The sequence below is a fragment of the Arachis hypogaea genome, chromosome 4 (assembly GCF_003086295.3).
Source record: "Arachis hypogaea cultivar Tifrunner chromosome 4, arahy.Tifrunner.gnm2.J5K5, whole genome shotgun sequence".
NCBI classification, from domain to species: Eukaryota; Viridiplantae; Streptophyta; class Magnoliopsida; order Fabales; family Fabaceae; genus Arachis; species Arachis hypogaea.
Window position 1 is genome coordinate 36,838,725 of NC_092039.1, and position 25,202 is coordinate 36,863,926.

At 34.9% G+C, this 25,202-nt stretch overlaps 1 protein-coding gene across 1 annotated transcript in view; it reads right to left on the reverse strand.

The window, feature by feature from the left end:
- LOC112794810 (probable inorganic phosphate transporter 1-9) overlaps positions 1-17,641 on the reverse strand; it is a 51,229-nt gene extending 33,588 nt beyond the window's left edge. The window contains exons 1-2 of the mRNA XM_072235505.1: positions 17,001-17,641; positions 15,445-15,756 (exon numbers count right to left, since the gene is read on the reverse strand). Of these exons, the coding sequence (XP_072091606.1) occupies positions 15,445-15,756; positions 17,001-17,404 (716 nt within the window). The 5' untranslated portion in view covers positions 17,405-17,641. The remainder of the gene's footprint in view (positions 1-15,444; positions 15,757-17,000) is intronic.
- Positions 17,642-25,202: the final 7,561 nt, after the last annotated feature.

Below are 25,202 nucleotides of genomic sequence, written 5' to 3' on the forward strand. Positions count from 1 at the left end.
TTCCATCCTTGGCATCTTACATGATGATTCCTGGCGGGAGAAGAACTTTACCCCGCAGGAAAAGGCTGATTAGTTGGTACCTTCAGTTAACCTGGTAAAATTTGCAAACAAATACTGTGAGCTGAAATACCCGACCTTTGCCACCGCCAGGAACCTACACCTGGAAAGGACCCTCAAAATTTCAGAAGAACTCCAGCAGTACACCTCAGATCAGATCAAGCAGAGAGGCTGGTTCTTCCTGGAGAGGAACCTAACAGAGGTCAACTCATCATGGGTTAGAGAATTCTACAGTAACTACTTTCTATCTTCCCTGGATGCAGTACAGCTCAGAGGCAAACAAATTCTGGTTACTGAAGAAGCAATTGAAGAAATCCTCCATCTTCCACCTAAATCAGATCAGCCAAATGGTTACCAGAAGGCTGAGGAAGATATAAGATTCATGAGGTTTGATTGGGATGCAGTAAAGAAGGACATCACTTTTGATCCTACTGTTCCTTGGGTCATGGTTACAAGCACATTGGTACCAAAGGGAATCAGGCTTATATATCTAAATGATGAGGCTCGACTATGGCAACAGATTCTGAGCAACTATGTAATGCTGAGCACTCATGAGACGGAGGTGCCAGCTGCTATGATTACCCTCATCTGGTGTGTAATGACGGGTAAGGACCTTTATCTACCTCGCTTCATCCGGCATTACATGGCCAGGGTCCGTGTTAGAGGCACCCTCTCTTTTCCTTACCTAATTACTCAGTTGGGTCACCGAGCTAAGGTACCTTGGGAGGCTGTTGATGAAAAGCCCCCCGCCGTAAAGTGCCACAAGATCATCCCTCACAGTCGGAAGTTTCTGGCTTTCGGCTACCGCCCTCTATTTCTCACTGACACTACTGAGGCAGCCACCTCTACAGCTACCCCTTCTGCTTCCACTGGCCCAGCACCACCCACTGCACCCCCACCTGCTCCTGAGCCCGTCTACCATCTGGTGCACCGACTCTTTGACCGCCTAGATCAGATGGAGCGTCATCACCAGTAGCAGTTTGAGAGATCTAACCGTCGCACCAGGCGACTTTTTGAGAAGTCTGAGCGTCGCCACAAGCGACGCTATGAGCACCTCAAGCTGAGGATCCGCTCTAGTGGTGACATTCCCTTCGAGCCTGACACGTCCTCCGACACATCTGAGGAGGAGGTGAGTGATCACGAGGAAGAGGCACCTACCCAGGCTGGGCAGGGAGGTCCCGGCCACACTATACCACATCATGAGGAGCACCACCCGCTACAGACCGCAGATCCAGAGGTTCCTCTACGAACAGAGCCCCCGTTTCAGCAGACCACTCCTCTGATTCTCACAGCAACTACAGACCCTCAGCCTACCGTCGAGACACCAGCAGCCCATCCTTCCAGAGATGACACTTCGTCACACCCTGGTTGACTGAGCATCGAGGACAATGCTATTATTTAAGTGTGGGGAGGTCGCCATCTCTGGCATCTGTTTATTTTGGTGAACCACTACAGACTCTTATCTTATTTTAGCTATTTTCTGTATTTTTGCACATTTTTCTTTCTTTTGCTTTTGACTGTATTTTTGCATTACGCACTTTGGGCTGTATAATATCTTGGGTATTTTAACTCAATTTGCACCTTAGCTTACTAGTTATATATTAAGTGGATTAATTAGTATAGTTTACCCTTTTTAGCATATGGTAATTGATTTGATTAAAAATAAAAAGGAAGTAAGCTAGAGACCTTAACAGAATCAATCTACACCCCTTGTATATATAGCATTACATGTTAGTTAGTTGGCAACATTTCATCAAGGAGGAACACTAAAACTTTAAAGCCATCCAATATATTTTACATTGAGAATAATGGAAACTCTTAAATTCTACTTGCATGACATACATAAAAGATATATGATTTATGAGCTTGAGAACACACAGCCTGTGAGTTTTGAGCTTAATTGTATGGTTACATTCAAACCATAATTTTTATTTCTGTGTGCTTCGCCCTTCTTTTTTATTCTAGTGTTCTTTACTTTACTTTAATCTATATATCCAATATAGAATATTGATACATACCAAGATAGGATTGAGGCCATGTTTGATTATTAACTCACGTATCCCAAATAAAGCCTACCTTTTATGCCATCCTTGTTAGCCCCCTTGAGCTTTTTAATCCTCTTCTGTTTTATAACCACATTACTAGCCTTAAGCAGAAAAACAAAATAAAAATCCCAAGTTGAATCCTTGCTTAGCTTAAGATAGAAATTGTGTATAATTTAAGTGTGGAGAATTTTATGGGAATATGGGATGATAGAAAAAGTAGGAAATTAAATTGAACAAGTTATGTAAAAATTTGGGAAGCATGCTCATGTGAAATCAAACTAATTAAATTACCATGTGCATTAAAAAAAATTATTTTTAATAAGGGGATACAAAAACAAAAAAATCCCCAAACACAAAATAAAAGAACCAATGCACATGGGACAAAGTTAAATTCAATGCATGAGTCTATAATACAAAGTGGAAAAAAATTGGGCAAATAGGTTAAGAAACTTTTGATTTGTATAAAGTATGTATATATTAGGTAAGATCTTAGACTAATCAAGGATTCACTTATTAGCTTACTTAGCCTTATACATACACCCTTACCTCTACCTTGGCCCCATTACAACCTTAAAAAGACCTCATGATCTTTGTATGTCTGTATTCTATAATTATTGATTGGTTAGATGAAGAACAAAGTTATAGAAAGCAAGGATAAAAAGAAGATTAAAGTGATTAACCAATAAACACTGAGTGACTAGAGAGTAAACACAAAATCCAGTGAGGGTTCAATAGCTCATCACCATATATCTCTACCTCTATTGTTAATTGTCTTGCAAGTTTAAAAAATATTTTATTTACCCATCTCAATTGTAAAAGTGCTTTAACATTATCTAAGGTTGGCTATGCGTATATGATTCCTTGAGAATGTGAATTAATTTAACTACATGTAAAGCCTTATATATAGGTGAATAATAACTAGATTTGCATGACTCATTTAGGTAGTTTCATCTAGGATAGATTGCATTGCATGAGATTCCACCACTTTACCTTATTCTTTATCTTGGATTTAGCATGAGGACATGCTATTGTTTAAGTGTGGGGAGGTTGATAAACCCATATTTTATGATGTATATTGAGCTTAATTTAAGTGATTTATTCAATCATTCATCTACTTATTCATGTAAATTGCATGGTTTCACTTTCCCTTCCTTATTATGTGATATATGAGAAAATATATTCATTATGCTTTAAAATAATCAAATTTAATTATCCTTTATTACCATTCGATGCCGTGATTTGTGTGTTGAGTACTTTCAGGTTTTATAGGGTAGGAATGATTTAAAAGATGGAAAGGAAACATACAAAAATGGAAGGAAAGCACAAATTGGAGTTTTTGAGCAACTGGCAGTGACGCGTCCGCATGGATGACGCGAACACGTGGTTCGCACAAAAGAGAATCGATGCGAGTGCATGGATGAGGCGAACGCGTGACTTGTGAAATACAACTGACGCGGGCGCATGACTGACGAGACCGCGTGGAAGAGCAACACTCCAGATGACGCGACCGCGTGACCCACGCGGACGCGTGACGTGCGTGATCTGCAAAATTTGCAGATCTCATTTCCAACAATTTTTAGGCATTTTGGCCCAGATCCAAATCCAAGAGACACAGATTAGAAGTTATGAAGTGAGGGAATGCATTCATGCAGAGGATGACAATTAGATAGCGAGTAATTTTCACTTTTCATAGTTTAGATGTAGTTTTTAGAGAGAGAGAGAGAGGCTCTCTCCTCTCTCTTAGGATTTAGGATTAGGATTCCTCTTAAAGGATTTAGGATTTCGACTCTTTATCAGGTTCAATATTCCTTTTACTTTGTATTTCTCTTTTACTTCCAGATGCTTTAATGCTTGTATTACTTATGTTGCCTATTTGGCTTATGAACTTTTCATGTTAGGATTTTCTTAATTAATATAATTTGAGGTATTTCAGACTTATGATTGTTTTCTCTAATTTATGTTATTGATGCTTGGGCTCTATCCAAATTATTTTCATTCAAGTAGATTTTGTTCCCTTTTGGCTTTGGTTGATTAATTGGTAACTCTTGAGTTGTCAAACTCAGCAGTGGTTGAAATTGGCAGATTCTAATTGATCTAGATCGCTCTAAAGCTAGTCTTCCCACAGGGATTGACTAGGACTTGAGGATCAAACTAATTAGTCCACTTGACTTTCCTTTGCTTTAGTAAAGGTTAACTAAGTGAGATTAAAACCCAATTCTCATCACACCTGATAAGGATAACTAGGATAGGACTTCCAATTTCTCATATCTTGCCAAGAGTTTATTTTATAGTCATTTATTTATTTTTCTTGTCAATTAAATTACTTGTTCAACCCTTTTTAAAACCCTAAAATATACCTTTGCATAACCAATAATAAGAACATACCTCCCTGCAATTCTTTGAGAAGACGACCCGAGGTTTGAATACTTCGGTTTATAAATTTATTGGGTTTTGTTACTTGTGATAACCAAAATGTTTGTATGAAGGGATTTTCTGTTGGTTTAGAATCTATACTTACAACGCGACTATATTTTTATAAAATTCTTTACTAGCAAAAATCCCAATGTCACAATGTCCCTGCCGCTTTTCAAAGGTGTATACTTTCTATTTTCTTTGACATGGTTGAAAATTTTTTTGAGAAGTTTAAGTTGATCAAAGATTCAAATTTCAATCTCACTTGACCATATGCATCCTCGCCTTTACCCTACCCCCATTACAACCTATGAATAAGCCCTCATGATGAATGTATGCATGCATTAACAATTATTGATTGTTAGATGAAAAACAGATATTGGAAAGCATGATTAGGGGAGAATTGAGTGATTGAACCTATACACTTGAATGATTAGAGCAGATACACTTCTGGTGAGGGTTCGATGCTCAATTCCTTGCTCCTGGCTTTAATGAGCTTTTCTTCTTGCAAGTCTACTTGTACTTTATTTTGATATTCAAATTGGTAGGATTCATGAATCATCATACTACTTAGCCCTACATGTGCATATGTGTTCTTGGGGATTGATTCACTTTTAACCAAGTAGGTAGAATTATTTTGCATTTAGTTGCATTCATATAAATAGGTGCATGTAAGTTATTTGCATTGAATAAATGTTCATACCTCTTTTCTTGTCTTTCTTTATTCTTAGCATGAGAACATGCTTGGTTTAAGTGTGGGGAGGTTTGATAAACCCCAATTTTTTGGTTTATCTTGTGCTTAATTTGGGGGATTTTATCAATTTTTCTCATATTTATTCAATGAAATAGCATGGTTTTGTAATCCTCCCTAAATTTGTGCTTAAGTGTGAAAAACATACTTTTTAGGCCTTAGCTAAATTTAATTCACTTTAATTCCATTCGATGCCTTAATATGTTTGTTAAGTGATTTCAGTTTTGGAACGTAAAGATTGGGTTGAAGGAATGAAGGAAAAGCATGCAAAGTGGGAGAACTCATGAAGAAATGAAGGAACCGCAAAGCTGTCAATCCTATCATAACCTGAGCTACATAGGTTCAAATGAGGCGGTTCTAGTTGCGTTGGAAAGCTAACATCCAGGGCTTCAAAATGATATAAAATTTGCCATTGTTTCCTAACGTTTAGGGACGCGTACGTGCCCTTCACGCGAATGCATCGCAGGATCAGTGTGGGTCCATTTTAGCAACTCGTGGCCAGCAATTTAGGAAGCATTTTGGGCCCAATCCAACTCATTTCTATGCTATTGAATCCAAGGATTGAGGGGAGAATAAACCAAGTTGGCATAGTTTAGTTTTCATCATATTTTAGGGTAGAATTCTAGAGAGAGAAGATCTCTCCTCTCTCTAGATTTAGGATACAAATTAGGGTAAAGTTAGGTTAATCTCTCTCAAATTCACTTTTAATTCTTGTTTTTAGTTCAACTCTCTTTACATTTTATTGTTCTATTGTCTCAATCTTCTTAGTTTCTCTTGTTAATTTCCTTATTTTACTCTCTTTTATGTTCATGAACCCTTGTTGGATTTACTTTTCTTGTAATGCAATTTTATGTTTCCATGCTCTCTTTGATGTTTATCTTCATTGTTATTGTTGATTTCTTCCTCATGATGGTTATGAGTCTTGTTAATTCTTGCATTTGGTGATGTGTACTTTTCTTGCACTCTAAGTGTTTGATGAAATATTTTCTCTAGTTTTTGAGTAGTTTCTTTTACTCTTGGCTTAGGCTAAGGAAATTGAGTGACCTTGAGTCATTGGGTCTTAATGAATTGGTGATTTGAGAACCCTTGGTGATCAATTTGATACTCATTGATACCAACCCACTACTAATCTAATTAGTAGATAGGTTGGGACTTATGGGTTGATGTGATCAAGCCTATTTGACATACTTCAAGCCTAGGAGTAGATATTACGTACTTAAGGCTTTTGGAAGTAGACTTAATAGGTTGGCCTCTCATAATTATCAATATATGGTTTGTACGTAGACAAGGATGGTGATCTCAATTACCTATGTCTAGCAAAGAGTATCTTTTTCTTTTTTTTATTAGTTAATTGTTCATTTGCTTTCTCGTCATTTATTTTTTTGCCCATTGAAAATCAAACCCCTTGCTCTTCATAACCAATAATGGAGCACTTCATTGCAATTCCTTGTGAGACGACCCGGAGTTTAAATACTTCGGTTAATTCTTATTTGGATTTTGTTGCTTGTGACAACCAAATTTTTGATTGGGAGAATTATTTGTTGGTGTAGAACTATACTTCCAACGAGATTTTATTTATTGGGAAATTCTATACCATCACAACAATTCACTCATCAAAATAGCGCCATTGCCGGGGAATTGTAATGGTGTTATGTTATTGGCTATTATTCATATGTAAATATGTGTGTCTTTTATTTGTTTGCTAGTTTTTGCTAGTGTAGACTTTGCTTTCTTGTTCTTGTTAGCTTTTGTTTTTATTTTCTCTTATTACTATGAATTCTCACCCTTTTGGCTATGAGTTTGGTTCAAATTATGTTGTAGGGAATGGAAGCTTCAATGACAACATGCATTAAGGATGAAACAATCAAAGATGGGGGGAGCTTCAAGGGATTGATCAACCTTCTTGGCAACAACAACCTCCGGTTTCTTATAAGTATAATTCCATCCTTAATGCATATCAATCTAATGGATGTGGTGATCCTTATTGTAGTTGTCAACAACCACTACCACATGCCTATGAACCACCCCCTCAACCTAATTTTGAACCACCTTACTCATAAGGCTCCTACCACCAAACACCTCCCTAATCCTTATCCATCATACCAACCACCTTATAAACCATATGAACCATACATGGAACCACCATCATTCCAACATAATTACTCTCAAGAACCACCTCAATATACACCACCTCCATACCCTTACCAAGATGAACCAACTTCCAATTATGAAACTTCCCTACCAAACAATGAACCTTCTCTTCCCTTACCACCTCTAATGGATGATTCTCTCCAAGAATATATTAGCACTTACATCCAAAGGAAAGAAGAGAACCAAAAGGAGTTCAAGGAGATAGAAGCCAAGATAGCTACCGTGGCGGAAGCCGTTTGCAGCATAGTCTCCTCCCGCCTAAGCCTACGCGATCAAGGCACTCCCATTATTGAATGTGGAAAAGCAATCAAAGAGCTTAGTGAGGGAGTGAGTTTAGAACTTCAAAGTGTAGAAGAGGAGTTGAAGCAAGAATTGTCACAAAGGGAGGAAGTTAAGACAATTGAGCCGGAAAGAGTGGTTAAAGACCTAGGAGATGTTGGAAGCCCATGGGAGCGTATAATTATAGAGCCCTCTTTCAAGAAGCTTGATATTGATGTTAAGGAGGGTGTACAACCTCCAACACATACCACGGTTGACAATCTTGAAGAGGTTGATCAAGAGATGGATTCAATCATTAAGGAGTTCCTATCTACAATTGAATCCTCTCCAATTGGGCTTGACATAGAGGGTAAGGAAGAAGATACCTCACCTCCCATACCTTTGGTAAGCAATGAAGAAGAGATTGAATTGGAAGGAAGCTACCAAGAGGAAGAGGTTGAGCAAGAAGCAAGCTCTATCATCGAAGATGCATCCACACCAACCAATGTCTCTTTTACTCTCTCATTGTGTTATGAAATTGATGACAAGGAGGACCGTGCACAACCTCCAACATATGGTTTGAGCAATGAAGGGTGTATAGAAGAAGTTGGTAAGCAAGGAATTGAAATTGAAAAAGCTTGCCTAGAGGTGAAAGTTGACAAGGAAGAACACAAAGGAGTAGAGCTTACAAGATTGTTGGAAACACCTCTCCCCAAGCCATCACCATCTATTCTTTCATTCAAGTGGGTAAATCTCTCATCTCTATGCCTTATTATCCCACTTGAATATAGTTTACTTGAGACGGATGGGAAACTTAGAGCTCTTTGTGGCTTTAAGAGAAAAAGGAGATGGTTAGTGGTTGGAAACATCACTCTAAGTTCATGATGGTTGCATGCTCAAAGTTGAATAGCAATGGTTGGTGTAGAACCAAATTGCATGGGTCTAGGAGAATGTTTGGATGCTCAATTGAGAATTCACAAGCCTTGTCACCCAAACTTGACTATGGTAGTCAACAAGAAGATGGGTGCAAGAACAAGATTTGGGACCCCGGAATTCATTTCAACAACCAAAACGCTTGGGGCCTTGTCATTTACTTAAGCTTACTTTAAGGTTTTTTGCGCCTAATTTGGGATCCCGGTGGTCATTGGAGATGCAAACATTGGTGGAGATTTCAGGATGAATTCAAGCATAAACCACCATAGCAAGGACTCCACCAATTGTCCAACTTAAGGACTTAAAATAAAAGTGCTAGGTGGGAGACACCCCACCATGGTAAACTCTTTTCATTCTCTTGTAAATATAACCAATAAATGAGTTGAGTTGCCATTGTAGGTAGTTTTTCTTATTTTCTATACTCTTATACATTTTGCTTTTATTGATAGGTTATTTGTTAAATTCATGTTTTGATTAGAGTAGTTGTTGTTAAGTTGTATTTTGCTTGAGGTGTAAAATTTTGTTTGTTTTGTATTTGAAAATTTTTCAAAAACTAAAAAGACTTGTTCTTAAATTTAATTTTTGATTGTTTTAGAATGCTTGTAGATTAGTAGAGTGCCCTGTTTTTGTTCTAAGTTTAAAAAAAAGGGGCAGGCACGTGTACGCGTATATCACGCGTACGCGTTGATGCGTCAGTGCAGCGCCCATACTTTTTCCCGAGAGTTATGCCAACTTGGTGCCAGAATTATGCCTCAGGCACAATTCTCATCCCACGCGTACCCGTGCATCACGCGGATGCGTTGCTTTGCACTCTCTTCATGTACGCATACGCGTGCATGACGCTTACGCGTCGCCTTCTGCGCCCTGTTTTCCCCTGTTTCTACCCTGTTTTCTATTCCCTTCTTCTCTTCTTTTCTTTCTTCTTCCTTCTTCACTTTCTTACTTTCTTCTTCTTCTTCTCACTCTCTTCAAACTTCCATTTCTTATTCTTCTTATTTTTCATTGTTCTTTAGCATGTTGCATTTGTTCATTTTCATTCATTGCATTTCAATTTTATTTTTGTAACTTGTTTTCCCTTTCTTTTCTATGTTCTTATTGTAATAATGGTGTTGAACTCTTATACTCAACTGTTGAGAATTTCTTGGTTAATTTTGGTGCTTTGTGACTTGTTTGGCATTAATTGTAATATTTGCTCTACACATAAGATTAGTGCTTTAGTCCTTGCTAACTCATGTCATTGTGTTAGGATAGGGCCAAATACTCTCATGCTTATCCCTAATCTTCTTTGTGTCAATTTTCGTTTGAACTTGATGCTCAACATGCTCTTCATGCTTTGACTTTACCCTTGCATCAAGTGTAGTGATATGCCTTAGCTTATATTGCTTTCCCACTCACATGCGTAGCTAACATGTAGTGAGAACCTTACTCTTATTTGGTATTAGCCCCAGCCTATGTTCTATTGCTTTGATATCTTTGTGATAGGCTTAATTTTATTTCTTTTTCTTTCCTTTTAGGATGATCACCAAGTGGGAAAGGAAAAGCTTCTAAATGGGGTCAACAAACAAGTCATCTGCATAACCTTTTGAAGAAGCTCAATAAGTTGTAGCAACCCGTCCACCTTACTCTTCTTTGCATGCACCGAGGACGGTGCAAATTTTTAAGTGTGGGGAGGTCATCCGACCGATCTCCATGGGTAATAATTTCTTTCTTTCAACACCAATTCTTAATTTCCGTTGCTAGTTAGTTGTTGCATTGCATGATAGGTTGCATGTTAGTTAGAATTTGTACATATTTTACCACTTCTTTTTATGTTAAGGACCACTTGGTTAGGGTGATGAGTTCCTGTCCAAGAAACTGTTTTTAGGGAACCCTACCAATTTGAAAAAAAAAATTGTGTTGAACTTGCTTGAAGAATGTATTTTGGAACATGGTTCTTAAGCTAAGAACACAAGTATGTGAGTTTTGAGCCCAAGTGTAAGGTTATATCATATAACCACTTATTTTTCATTCTTGTGTGCATTGTTCTCTTTCTATGATTGCAATCTTTGATTTGTTTAAGTCTATATGTCCATTATTCCATGTATACATGCATTTATATGATTGAGGCCATCATTTCAAATAGCTCACTTACCCAAACAGCCTTACCTTTTTCGCTCATTGTTAGCCAACTTTGAGCCTATGTTTAACCCATTTGTTCTTAATTTTAGCACATTACAAGCCCTAAGTGAAAAATAACAAATGTCCCTTGTTTGGATCTTTGATTAGCTTAGGCTAGTGAGAGTGTTTATCATTCAAGTTTGGGAGAGTTGGGAACATTAGGTTGGGATAAAAGGGTGTTTTTATATTTTTGTCAAAATTTTGGGAATTGGGTACATACTCATGTATTAAATATGTAAAACTATATGCATTGATACGTTTGTATATACCTTAGAAAAAAATGATAAAGAAAAAGAAAATATATATATATATATATATAAAGAAAAAGTAAAAAATAAATAAAAAGGGGACAAAATGCTCCAAAGTAAAGTACAATAAAAATCAATGCAAAAGGAATGTAAATGAAGGAAAAGCATGCAAAGTGGGAGAACTCATGAAGAAATGAAGGAACCGCAAAGCTGTCAATCCTGACATCTTCGCACTCAATCGATCATAACTTGAGCTACAAAGGTTCAAATGAGGCAGTTCTAGTTGCGTTGGAAAGCTAACATCCGGGGCTTCAAAGTGATATAAAATTTGCTATAGTTGTCTAACGTTTAGGGATGCGTACACGCCTTTCAGTTGCACACATCGCAGGATCAGCGTGGGTCCATTTTAGCAACTTGTGGCCAGCAATTTTTGAAGCATTTTGGGCCCAATCCAACTCATTTCTGATGCTATTGAACCCAAGGATTGAGGGGGGAGGAATGAACCAAGTAGTCATAGTTTAGTTTTCATCATGTTTTAGAGTAGAATTCTAGAGAGAGAAGCTCTCTCCTCTCTCTAGATTTAGGATAGAAATTAGGGTAAAGTTAGGTTAATCTCTCTCAAATTCACTTTTAATTCTTGTTTTTAGTTCAACTCTCTTTAAATTTTATTGTTTTATTGTCTCAATCTTCTTAGTTTCTCTTGTTAATTTCCTTATTTTACTCTCTTTTATGTTCATGAACCCTTGTTGGATTTACTTTTTATTTAATGCAATTTTATGTTTCCATGCTCTCTTTGATGTTTATCTTCATTGTTATTGTTGATTTCTTGCTTATGATGGTTATGGGTCTTGTTAATTCTTGCATTTGGTGATGTTTACTTTTCTTGCACTCTAAGTGTTTGATGAAATGTTTTCTCTAGTTTTTGAGTAGTTTCCTTTACTCTTGGCCTAGACTAAGGGAATTGAGTGACCTTGAGTCATTGGGTCTCAATGAATTGGTGATTTGAGAACCCTTGGTGATCAATTTGATACTTATTGACACCAACCCACTACTAATCTAATTAGTAGATAGGTTGGGACTTATGGGTTGATGTGATCAAGCCTATTTGACGTACTTCAAGCCTAGGAGTAGATATTACGTACTTAAGGTTTTTGGAAGTAGACTTAATAGGTTGGCCTCTTATGATTATCAATATATGGTTTGTAGACAAGGATGGTGATCTCAATTACCTATGTTTAGCTAAGAATATCTTTTCCTTTTTTTTATTAGTTAATTTTTCATTTACTTTTTCGTCATTTATTTTCTTTCACATTGAAAATCAAACCCTTTGCTCTTCATAACCAATAATGGAGCACTTTATTGCAATTCCTTGTGAGACGACCCGGAGTTTAAATATTTCGGTTAATTCTTATTTGGGGTTTGTTGCTTGTGACAACCAAATTTTTGATTGGGAGAATTATTTGTTGGTGTAGAACTATACTTGCAACGAGATTTCATTTATTGAGAAATTCTATACCATCACAACAATTCACTCATCAACAAGCTCTACACAAAAGAAATGGCACCCAAGTCTCAAGACTCCTTATCAAAGAAGAGAAAAAGAAAGGAACCTACTGCTCACTCTCATGATGCAACACAGTTTCTCTCCAAATTTTGTGAGAACCATTTGTACAATTCAACAAGTAAAAAGAAGGTCATTCCTGAAGTGCCTTTTGATCTGAAACATTGATGTCTAGGATCAAATCTCTAGATATATTCTTGTGATGCAACCGTGTCAAGTAGAGGCTTGGGTAAGTAGATCCGCGGGATACTCTGTCACCTGGTAACTTGGGCCAACTAGCTCGAGATTATCGATCGAAAGCCCATAATCAAGAGTTGTCTTGAGACGAAGCACTAAGAGTTAAACAATTGAAATATCTCTCTGTGTGAAAAGGAAAAAAGAAAAGGTTCAAGGATCAACCAAAAAATAAGAAAAGAGATCTCATAATATCATCCAAACTTGAGTTTTTGAGAATTGTCACTCTCAAGACTTCAAGAGTTATTAAGAAAGAAAAGTCGGTTTATGATCACAAGGCCACTAAACCCCATTGTTAATATGGACATGAATTTTCAAGAGATTTAATTATTCTTCATTAAATTCAATTATTTTTTTCTTTTTGCTTGAGGACAAGTAAAGTCTCAAGTTTGGTGTTGTGATGTATCCACATCTTTAATGGTTTTTCACTTAGAATTTCATTCAATAAATTAATGATTCTTCTTTTTTTAAGCAATTACTTCATGGTTTAGCGAATATACTTTGAGTTGCTCTGAATTATTTGATTATGGGAGATTATGAAAGAAAGTTAGAAAAGACCAAAGATGGAGAGAGGCAAGCGAGAGTAATACTAGAAGCAAAGAATGGGGAGAGCCAAATAGAGGAGTTCTGCTCAACACACCATGCAAACAGAGAAGTTTCTGGACCAAATAGAGAAACCCTTGCATCAAGCAGAGAGTTGTGCATTCAACGCACCAATCTTTGTGTCCAACGCAAGCCAAGCAGTGACTCCGAGGGATGCCAAGACACCCATGCGTCTAACGCACCAAAGCTTGCGTTCAACACACCACTTCATACACCCTCCGGTAGCTAACCAACTTCCATGCGTTCAATGTGGGCAGCCGTGTGGCTAATGCGCCAAGCCATGCATCCAACTTGCCACTCCATGTCAACGCACCATCCAATTACACTTCCAGTGGCTGCTCATCCTCCATGCGTTCAACTCAAGCTTTCATGCGTTCAACGTGGCTGAAACAGAGGTTCAAGCTAAGGGTCTCAAATCTTGGGCATGCGTTCAAATCACTCTCCATTCGTTGAACGTACCTCTTGGGTCAACCTCTAGGGCCTCCTAAATCCTTTACTAATCTCTCCACACCTCTAAGCACTTGATGGATAATTAAAGATTAAGCACTAGCCCATGATATCAAGTATTGATTGTCAATTATGAAGAGAATCACCTAACTTAACTTGAGAGAAAAAATTATATAAGAAATATTAATTAGATTAAATTTGATTTTGTTTTATTTTGATTGAGCTTTGAATGCTAAATCTTAAGTTTAGGGTTAGTATTTAAGAGGGTAAGAGACACACATGTGAGCTTTCTCCTTCAGCCATTTTCTATTTATAGCTTTTGTTTCTTTTGCACCATGAGTAACTAATCTCCTTTGTTAAGGTTAGGAGCTCTGCTTATTCTAATGGACTAATGTTATAGCTTTTTTTTTCTACTTTTGATTAATGCATTGATGTTTTCTTAAGAAATAAGTTTTCGTTCTTTAATACAAGGGTTTGAATGTATTGGAAAATAGTTCTAATCCGAATTGAATTTTATTATTAACTTGGGAAAGTTAGTTATAGGAATTAAGCATGAATACTTCTTCTTGTAATTCTTTAAGCTTTAAAATTAGTTTGATAAATGACATTAAATCAACTAGGTTTAGTTCTTAAGAATTATGTGGTTTTGAATCAATAAATGTGCCTCACCTCTTATCATAATCGATTAATTAAGGAATTGACGATTCGTTAGTTAAGAGAAATATTGAATCATCAAAGGATTGGAGTTTGATTAACTATGATTTGCCATATATACATACATCTTTGCATGATCAAGATAGCTAGTGACAAGCATTTTTCCTGAAGTTTAAAAATCTCCAAAACCTTAATGCTTTTATTCATATTACTTTCTTAACTGTTTACAAACTGCTTTCATTTAATTTTCTATTTTTAGATACTGAATATCTCTAAACTCGAATTTTTAATTGTCTAACTAGAATAATTAGTTAATCATTACTTACTTAGTCCATTAATTCTCGTGAAAATGATAACACACGCACTCACTGTGGTGTTACTTGATATGATTCGATGTACTTGACGAATTTAGAAAAAGTCCATTATAATACTATGTCAAGAAAATATAATTATCTTTTATATTGATTATGTGAATAATCATCTAAATAACTAGATATAATTGGACAATCCTAAAAATATTTTAGACTATTAATCCATCAAATTAAACTCTTAATACATACTAATAGGTAATTAGACGATATAAAGATGTCCAATAACATGTTAATCTGTCTCCTGGAAATTAAAGGCTAGCTAGCTATGAGACAAGGACCACTAATTAAGACTAATTGACTATACGTAAAGAGGTTCAACTATATGCATGTAAATATATCAGCGTCATTGTCGAATACTATTGGCAAAAATAACGTTAGTAATTAATTACACAACTTTTCCAATCCAATTTATACGATCATGAGATGGATGAAAGTGATACTCACAAATAGATGTATTTTCTAATCCAACCATTTCGATAATGAACAAAATCAAATTATCTAGATAACAAAAAAGATAAGGGCGTAAATGCATGTGAAATGTCCAAAAGGGGTATATATGTACCTGGCTGTTTCGGGCATCAACATACGCCAGTAGTAAGTCAAGGCTGCCGGAATTGAACCCAACATAAGTATCAACCTCCATGCAAAGTCAGCCGTCGCCGGTGGCTGTCCCAGAGTATGGTTATCCGGGCCAGCAGCACGGCGGAATATGGAGCACACCACTATGGTGACGGTGGCACTTGCCAATATGCCGAAACCCTGCATGGAGAAAACCGCCGCTATGAAAGAGCCTCTTGTCTTTTTGTTGGCAAATTCAGACATGATTGTTGATGATAGAGGGTAGTCTCCTCCAATCCCTAGCCCCAACAAGAACCTAATTTACAAGAAAATTAACTTCAAATTGAAATGAATTCATGGCCATTCACATGTTAATTAGTCTCTTATACAATGAGATATAAACAACTTCAAATTAAATGAAAGCTGTATATGTTTTAAAATGTAGTTACATGCATAAATTTTAGGGTTTAATTTAAAAGCACTTCAAATATTGTAAAAATTATTTACTTATATATAGACATATATCTCACGATCGCATTATAAAAGTTGAACTCTAAAGCTTAATGGATCATTATCGAATTTTGAAATTAATAGCAACACATAATCAACATAATTTATTATCTTTGCTGATAACTAATCAATAATATTTAAAAATAAAAAATATTTAATAATAAAAAAATTAATAAAAAATAATCAAAATTTATCTTATTTAATATCTATTAATTATTATAATAATTAATAAATATTAAATAAGTCAAATTTAACTATTTTTTTTTATCTTTATACCATTATCGTTTGAAAATATTGACTAAAAATATAGTATTGAATTGTTGGATTAAAAGTATTAAATTGTCGGCTTTAAGTACTATAAATTAAAATTGTTTATTTTTAAATTTTTCTCTTTAAAAATTAGTATGACTCTCAAACAGGTCCGTCCGAACTATATAGGTCTGACCTGTTTAAATACAGACTATTTAGGTCTGACTTGTTTAAATTTATTTTACTTGCGGGTCATAATTTTTTAACTCAAACCATTTATGATTAATCATATGGGTTAAACGAGTTAGTTTGTTTATCTTTTTATTTTATTTTTTAAAAAATATTTTGACAAAAAAATTACTTTTAAATCAAAAATCTTAAACAAATAGTATGTTAATGGATTGGATTTTTGGGTTGATCAAGAAAAGTATCAATTACAAATACTAATTTATTTTAAAAATATAAAAAAGAAATAAACAGGCTACTTGTTTAACTCGCGGTCTAACTCGTTTAATCTGTTTTTTTTTTTGGATTAATTGAGCTTAACTAATTTACCCCTTAAATAGATTTAATTTTAGGAATAAAATTTACTCATTTAAATTAATAAACTGGTTAATTCGATGAATTTAACTCATTTTAATGACCTACAAATTAGTGAGTGGGTATTTACCAAAAGGATAATGTATAATAAGAAAGATATATAAATTCAATAAATTATCACTTCATCACTCGATTGATGCGCCTAGGTAATAAATAATCATGTAATATTCTATTTAAAGTGAAAAATAAGAATTAAATAACCTGAAGAAGCCTAGGCTGAGGAGAACGCATGCTCTTCTAATGCAAATGGAGAAGCCACACCCCAAGGAGCCAAATATCATAAGTAGCAAGGCAAGTCCATAGACCCAACGACGCCCTTTGAGGTCGCCGAGTCTACCAAAAACAAGCTGCCCAATGACCGTGCCTATCAGGGCAACGGCCACTAGAGCAGACTCCACAACGGGAGGAGTTTTGTACTTATTTTGGCCGTTATGGTGGTCGCTATAGTACACCCTTCCAATCATCTTTATGATGACGGTGATGGAGAAGAGGTCGTAGGCGTCGGTGAAGAGCCCCATGCCGGTAATTATGATGGCCTTAAAGTGATAGTACTGTGTCTTAGCCGTGTCTAGGGTTGAAAGCACCTTCAACCTCGTTCTCGCCATCACAGCATACCAAAAGATATAATCATAATGTATACAAGTGTGTTTTAAAGTCTTATTATGATAAGGGTATTAAATTGATTGAATGTGATCAATTGGAAAAAATTACTTCTCTGTGATACTAATTTCTAATAATAAAAATTCTAATCATCAATGCATTTGAAAGCATAGTTTTTGTTTTTTAAGAGAATATTTTCTCAGTAAAAAGTACCTTTTACAGTAGTTCTTAGTACGATAATCAATAATTTTGTATTGAGAATTTTGTTAACAAATTTTGTTTCCACTCAATATTAATAGAGAAAAGTATTTAAATGACTTATTATTTGTGTGTTTATTATCATCGTTATAAAAGACATTTTTACGAGTCTCATTTTAAGTTAATTGAGATCTTTTTCCTGGATGCGTGGAAGAATTATACGTCGCATCCACATCTGTTTCTTTCTCCATCATATAGATGTATGCTATATAAAGCGCGTTTTTTTGTAAGGACAATATATTGAAATAGAAACACATATATAAAAAAAATTATATCTGATATACAGGATATGGATAGAAATATTATATTTAAAAATACTGAATTACTATATTTTGTGTTTATTTTGATAGAAAAGATATTAAAATTTTAATAAAAAACAAAATTTATTTTTATTTTTTATTATTTTTATTATTTTTTATATTATATTTTTTATTATTATATATTTTTAAATTTTTTAAATAAAAAAATAAAATTAATTAAATTTTTATAATTTATTTTAATTTATTATTAAATAAAATATAAAAATAAATTTTTAATGTCTTTATTTTCTTATCTTATTTTTAATATTTTTTATTTTATTTTCAAAATGCAACGTAGACTAAATGATCCTCGCGGAGGAAGACTTTTCTTTCTCTTTTTAGAGGGCATCGACCTAATTTATTGAAAGTGAGCTGGACCTTTGGACATTCATAAAATTTGGTAAACTAATCAAATAAATAACCAACGAATTCCGCTAAGAAACGGCGAAAGCATAGTTAATTAAGCCGAACCGACAATCAATCGATCAAATTATTAGATTAGTAGTTTAATTAATAAGTTATTAGTCAAATTATTAATATAATAATAATTAAATAATTTTATAAAATTATATAAAATTTTAAATTTTAATAATAAAAATAAAAAAATATGATATTATTAATAAATAATAAAAATTAAGAGTAATTTTTCAAATTAGTTTTTGAGATCTTTAAAGTCGAACATTTTAGTTTTTTAAATTTAAAACATACAAAATGACCCCAAAATTTATTCGTTGGTCAAATCAGCTCCCAACCAAATTATTTTATTTTTTACTAACAGAAAATATTGGCTTAAAACGTTAATGAACTACGTATACACATAACTGTTAAATATCCACATATTTCGAAGAGGACAAATTAATATTTATGCTGAGAAGAAAAATGATATTATTTTTTTCAGAGACAAAACACAATATTTGAATACCAACTACCACTGTCATCTCTATTCTCAAAATACCACCGTCTCTCCACTATCAATTTTATCCTCTCTCATTTCATCTTTATTATTCTCTCTTTCAAATTACCATAATTACTGCCACTATCACTCAACACCACAATATAACTAATACTACTATTGACACCTTGACTGCCTCTACAACCTTCACAACATCTCTTAAACTCCACCACCATCATCAACTTCAACAATATCAAGAATTAAACACAAATTAAAAAATCTAAAAATTTCAAATCAACATTAAATCCAAACAATCTATCACCATAATCAACTTCAATGACATACATCAATAATTAAACACAAATAAAATACTTTAAAACTCTAAATTAACATTAAATCCAAACAAATTCTTCCAATTTTTAGTCTAATGCAGTTAAGGGAAACGCAAATAAGCTATATATGAATTGATCAAAGAAAAAAAGTATAAGATAATAAAGATTGAAAAGATAATAAGCTAAAAAAAATTAAAAAGAGAATAGAAGCATAACACCTTGCAATGGAAAAAAATAGAGGAAAAGAGACAGATGTAATGGAGGCAAGAGCAATAGCAAACGGAAGAAGCAAGGAGAAAAGAGTGCGGCGAACTAGAGAGGGGTGGTGGCACTGGCGAGAGATGAAGTAGAGATTGTCTGAAGTAGATGGATAGAGAAGGCAAAGAGAGACAAGATTTCTTTTAGGTCTTGGTACGCTATAGATTTGTAGCTTTTTATCAAAGTTTTGACTCCTAGTTAATAAAATGGTAGAGAAACTGGTTGTCTGATTCAGAGAGATTTTATTACAAGTAATAATGAGTATTGTTGGATTTACTGGCAAAATATCAAATAAATTTTCCGGTAATTATTTACCATCGGATTGAATTCGACTATATAAACAGCGCTGAAAAATTTTTATCGGCAGATTATTTCGTCCGACGCTGATTAACGGCAACGTCAGATTTCGCAATTAATGCGATGAAAATAAGTAGTTGGTTACAGTCTAAATTTTTCGACGGTAATTTTGGCGCCATATTATGTTTGTGGCACCCAATTACCGTCGGATTATTCCATCGGTAAATCCGACGGTATGCTTTTTTTTTTTTGCACAATTAGTAGTCAAATTAAAATTTTTGTTTACAAAATTAGGCATAAATTCAAAATTATCAGAAATCAACTAATGATTTTATTAAATATCAAGGATCCAAATATAATAAAAAGTCAAAGAAGTAAAATACAGTGAAATAGACATAAAATAAATTAAATCTCTAAACCCTACGAATCACGATAATCGTCGTCGTCTTCCCCCAACTGAGGTGGCAGACTAGGTGCTGATGTCGGGGCCACACTAGCAGCGCCATTGCCTCCAACGCGCATTTGGTCGTTGTAAACTGTCATCTAGTCTTGCAATAGTATGTAGTAATTCTATGACCTCTTCTGGTAGATCTTGATAAAAAGCATCCCAATTCAATTCTCTAGCAGTAGTACTATAATCAGCAACTTTCTCTGTGATTTTATTCTCATCCAGGTTAATCAGGGCAACTTCTTTTAATTTGATAAAGCCTGGAATCCATTGGTCAGTCCAAAAATGTCACCTAGTGTCCAAATCATATATTACTCCCAAATTTTTCCCAAACCTTAGTAATCCCTCACCAAGCATTAGAATTACTGGCTCTAATTAAGTTGAACCATCAGAAGGTTGTCTTCTCCGTACCCACACTTTGTTCTCATAACCTTCACCCATAACGCTTCTCTATTCTAGATAAGCCCCGAAGCCAATTTCATAAGAAAAAGGAAATTAGAATCATGCGCTTTCCTTATACCTAGTCTACTTTTCTTCTTTGGTTTGCAGATGTTATCTCAATTAATAAGATGAATCTTCTTTCCCTCTTCGCCACTCCCCCAAAGGAAGTCTCTGTAAATCTTGTCAATTTTATTACAAACAACTATCGATAACTTCCTCGTCTGCATGCAATAGCTAGGGATACTTGAGAGTACGAACTATATGAGAGTGCATCTCCTTGTTAAAGAAAGAGTCTTGTAGTTCCAGCTAGAGAGCTTAGCTTGCATCTTGTCTATAATGAACTGGAAGTGATTTTGGTTGTATTTTTTATGTATGAGAGGGGCACCTAGATACTTTTTCAAGTTTGCTGTAAGAGATATACCAAGTTTTTTACTCAAGTGTTGTTTGGTTTTATCATTCACATTTGTAGAGAAGAAAACGCAAGACTTTCCAAAGCTTATCTTATGTCCAGAACACTCACAAAAGTGTCCTAACGCCTCCTTCATGACTCTTACTTGATGGGTGTCAGCCTTTGCAAAAAGAACTAAATCATCTGCAAAATATATATGAGAGATTTTAGGGCCACCTCTGGATAAAGTAATAGGTTCTCATTTTTTATCCTCTACCAACTTATAAATTAAATGAAAAAAACTGTTCAATACAAAGAACAAAGAGATAAGACAAGAGATGATCTCCCTGTCTAATTTCTCTAGTAGGTTGGAAATGTCTCTGACGGTGAGCCACTCCACAGAAGATTTATTGTAGCTGTTGAAATACAATGAGCAATGAAACTAATTATCTTGTTTTGGGATGCCCTCTTCTTTAAGAATATCCATCACAAAGCTCCAGTTTAGTCTGTCATATGCTTTCTTCAGATCAATCTTTATCACCATAAGACCTTTCCCTTGTTTTCTATTTTGCATGGTATGTATGACTTCTTGGGTGACTAGGATGTTGTCTGCACTAACCTTGCTAGGAACAAAACTAAATTGTGTGTTAGAGATGAGGATAGGCATAAAACTTTTCAGCTTTGAAGCAATAATTTTCGCGACAAATTTGTAGCAAACATTACATAAATTGATAGTTCTAAAATGTCAAAAATTTTTTCGAGAAGGAATTTTAGGAATAATAGCTATTAGAGTTCTACTAACGTTTGCAATATTATTGGGATCTCTAAAAATCAACTTAATCCAATCTGTGAAGGAGTTAGCCACCACACTCCAAGCTTGTTGGTAAAATTTTGATGGAAGGCCATCATTACCCGAAGCCTTTTAGCTGCCCATAGAAAATACCACTTTTTTAATCTCTTTTATAAAGACATCCTTACCAATTTCTTTAAAATCAGCAACCTGTAACCTACTAGAAAATTTGTTAGTGACAGAAAAAAATAAAATAAAAACTACAGCAATATAAGGATTTAAAAAAATCAACACCCTAAGCCTTCAATTTGTCCACATCATTAACCCACTCGTCATTATCATCTTTCAAGGCTATGACTTTATTTATCTTCCTTCTTTCGTTGGCCCTTGATGAAAATATTTTGAATTTTTATCTCCAAATTGAACAATATTACATCTTGATATTTGTTGTCAATAGCTTTCATTTTGGATGGCTATAACTTCATATTCCTTCCATAAGTCCTTTTGGAGCTTGTCCAAATAAGGGTTAGAAGTGAAGGACAACTTGTTGCTAATACCCTCCAATCTAGAAAGAATACGTTGTATTTTCTGAAAAATATTTTCAAATACTTCTTTGTTCCAAATTTTTGCTTTCTCCATGAAACTAGTTATATTATGCAAGAAATCACTTTGAATGTCCCAACTATTTTTTACCATATTATTGTAGTCCTCGTGAAGAACCCAAGGAAACAAAAATCTAAAAGTCATTCTCCTCCTTTCTGTTGAGCCATCGGAAAATCGAGAAGGATAGGAAGGTGGTCCACTTTAGTTTAGGTAAGTGTTTGATACCAATACCTGAAAAAATATTAGAAAAATCAAGATTACTTAAGAAACGATCCAGCCTTCTTCTGGTGTTACCCATCTGTCACGTAAAGGGGGTCCAGAGAAGTCTAAATCCTTGAGCTCACATTTAAGTACACAATTATTAAATACATTTGTGTCCATGAAAAGGTTAGAAGAACTCCCTATATCACTGAAGCACATCACAAAGTTGAAATCTCCTCCTAGACACCAGGAACAATTAGAATTGGCAGCAACTTCTATTCTTTTCTACAGCTTTCTTCGATTTTTCTACTCTTGGACTTTCATAAATTGCAGTGAAAAACCAAGGAGTATCATTTTTCCACTGAACTCCCATATGAAAAAATTGTTTGTGGGTGATGAAAGATTTAATATTCCATGAATCCTTCATCCAAAGGCACTAAATACTGCCTGAAAAATCCTAAACCTCACTGGTGCACCAACCACCAAAGCCCAATCTTATAATAATGGAATCAGCTTTCACTCTTGAAACACGAGTTTCCAAAAAAATGCGCAATTTAGTTTTGTATTTAAATATAAGGTCTTTGATTAAATAAATGAAGCCTTTTGCAGAGGCTCCTCTACAACTCCAAACTAAATATTCATAATAAACTAAAAAGAGTTAAAAGGGTAAAAGCAAGGAGAAAATAACTCCCTAGTTCAGAAACTGTCTCAATCATGCTTCTATAGCCTTAGGGATCATTTCTACATCAGCTGCATTCCCATCGGAAACAAAATCTTCTAAATTATTCATGTCAATCGCCATTTTTACACTTTTATCACCATATTTCCCAAGTTCAGGTGGTTTATCTTTGTAGTGGACTTAATATTTCTTTGACTTACTCCCACACCTAACCATGGTTACGAGAGCATCAGAGAGAGGATCAAAATTTTCATTGGTAGAAATATAGTTTTTTAATTGACGTTTTGTGTAAAATTCTTTGGTAAGCCTTTGGAACTAGTTCCAATACCTGTGATGGTTTTTCTGATTCTGTTTATTTGCCTCCTACATGTTATGACTTGGTTCAGTGTTGATATTGCTCTTTTGTTGAATCTGGTTAGTACTTGCCGATTTGAGTTGTGAATTAGGTTATTTTCTGCTTATCTTTGCACTCTTTCCTTGATTATTCTTCGTTGGATTATTAGTCTTCAATATTAATTTTTTTATTTTTGCTCTACAAATTTGTCTTGTCATATTGCTAACTTGTCCTTGTGTTAACTTCCTTTTTTTAACTTGACTTGATTGTTTGATTGGCATGAATGCTTGCTGATTTTCTCTCTTTCTTGATTATCTTCATTATTAAAAAATGCATCAAATTAGGTATTGTAACCTTCCCTATTTTGCTTGGCATTCAATTCCCTTGATCCTTATTTTTTTTTCTTTGAGGTTTTTTGACAACCATCCAAGGTTCAAAGGGACTTTCTTCTTTTTCTTCTGGATTCTCCAAATTAATGGCATTAGACTTTGGAATAAGATTTCTTTTTTAGTACTAACGGCTAAGAGATTTATTTCCTAATTTTCTTCCTCAATGGAATCTTTTCTTTTCTAACAATATAAGAAAAATGTTGATTACCGTCGGATTCTTCTAATATATCCAACGATAATCAATTTATCATCGGAAATAATGAGACAGTATAAACCTCGTCGGTAAATATTTACCATTGGATTTATTTTGTCCGGCAGTAATTACCGTCGGATTTTGTGACGGATTACTAGCTTAGGAAACTAACTAGTTACCGGCAAAATTTTCTGATGGTAATGTTGGTGCCAAAACATGTTGTTTTGCGCCATGTTATCGTCAGATTATTCCTACGGTAATGCCAAATTTTTTTATTTTGGAAATAAATGGTCAATTTTAATTTTAAATTTATTTTTTTACACAATTAGTGGTCAATTCATAAATAATACAATATGAAAATTAAATAAAAGTCAAGTACAACAAATAAATCTACGAAACAATAAAACAAAAACCTAATATCTACATATCTAGATAGTCGTCGTCGTCAGTGGCCTTAAGTCGGCAATGCAGGAGGTGATGACGATATCCGTGTGCCACCAGTGCTATCTCTGCCACCTGCAGTAGGACCGGTGCCACAGCAACGGTGCTGTAAGAGCCAAATGTTTTACGAATAAAATCATTTAAATACCCAAATTAAATTCCGGAAAGTTAGGATGAGAATTTGGGGATTTAAATATGGTTTTTGGACTCAATAGCTCTTTCGGAGCCAAAAAATGTATTTTCTGCGAAAAACTACGAACCGGTTCAAGTCTGCCCGGTGCTGCGCGAGAAAAAGTGAAAACAGTCAAGAACCTTAGAGAGAGAGAGAGAGAGAGAGAGAGAGAGAGAGAGAGAGAGAGAGAGAGAGCTCGGTTATGAGAGAAGAGAGGAGAGAAACCATGGGAGCACTATTCACCTCCATCTTCCGGGAGCTATAACTTGAGCTACGGACCTCCGATTGACGAGCCGTTTGTGGCCAAGCGAAGCTCTCGACGAGCTTTTTCTTTCTATCTAAAGAAATTTGGTAAGAGATCGCATCTCATTCCCCAGTTTTGTGCCCT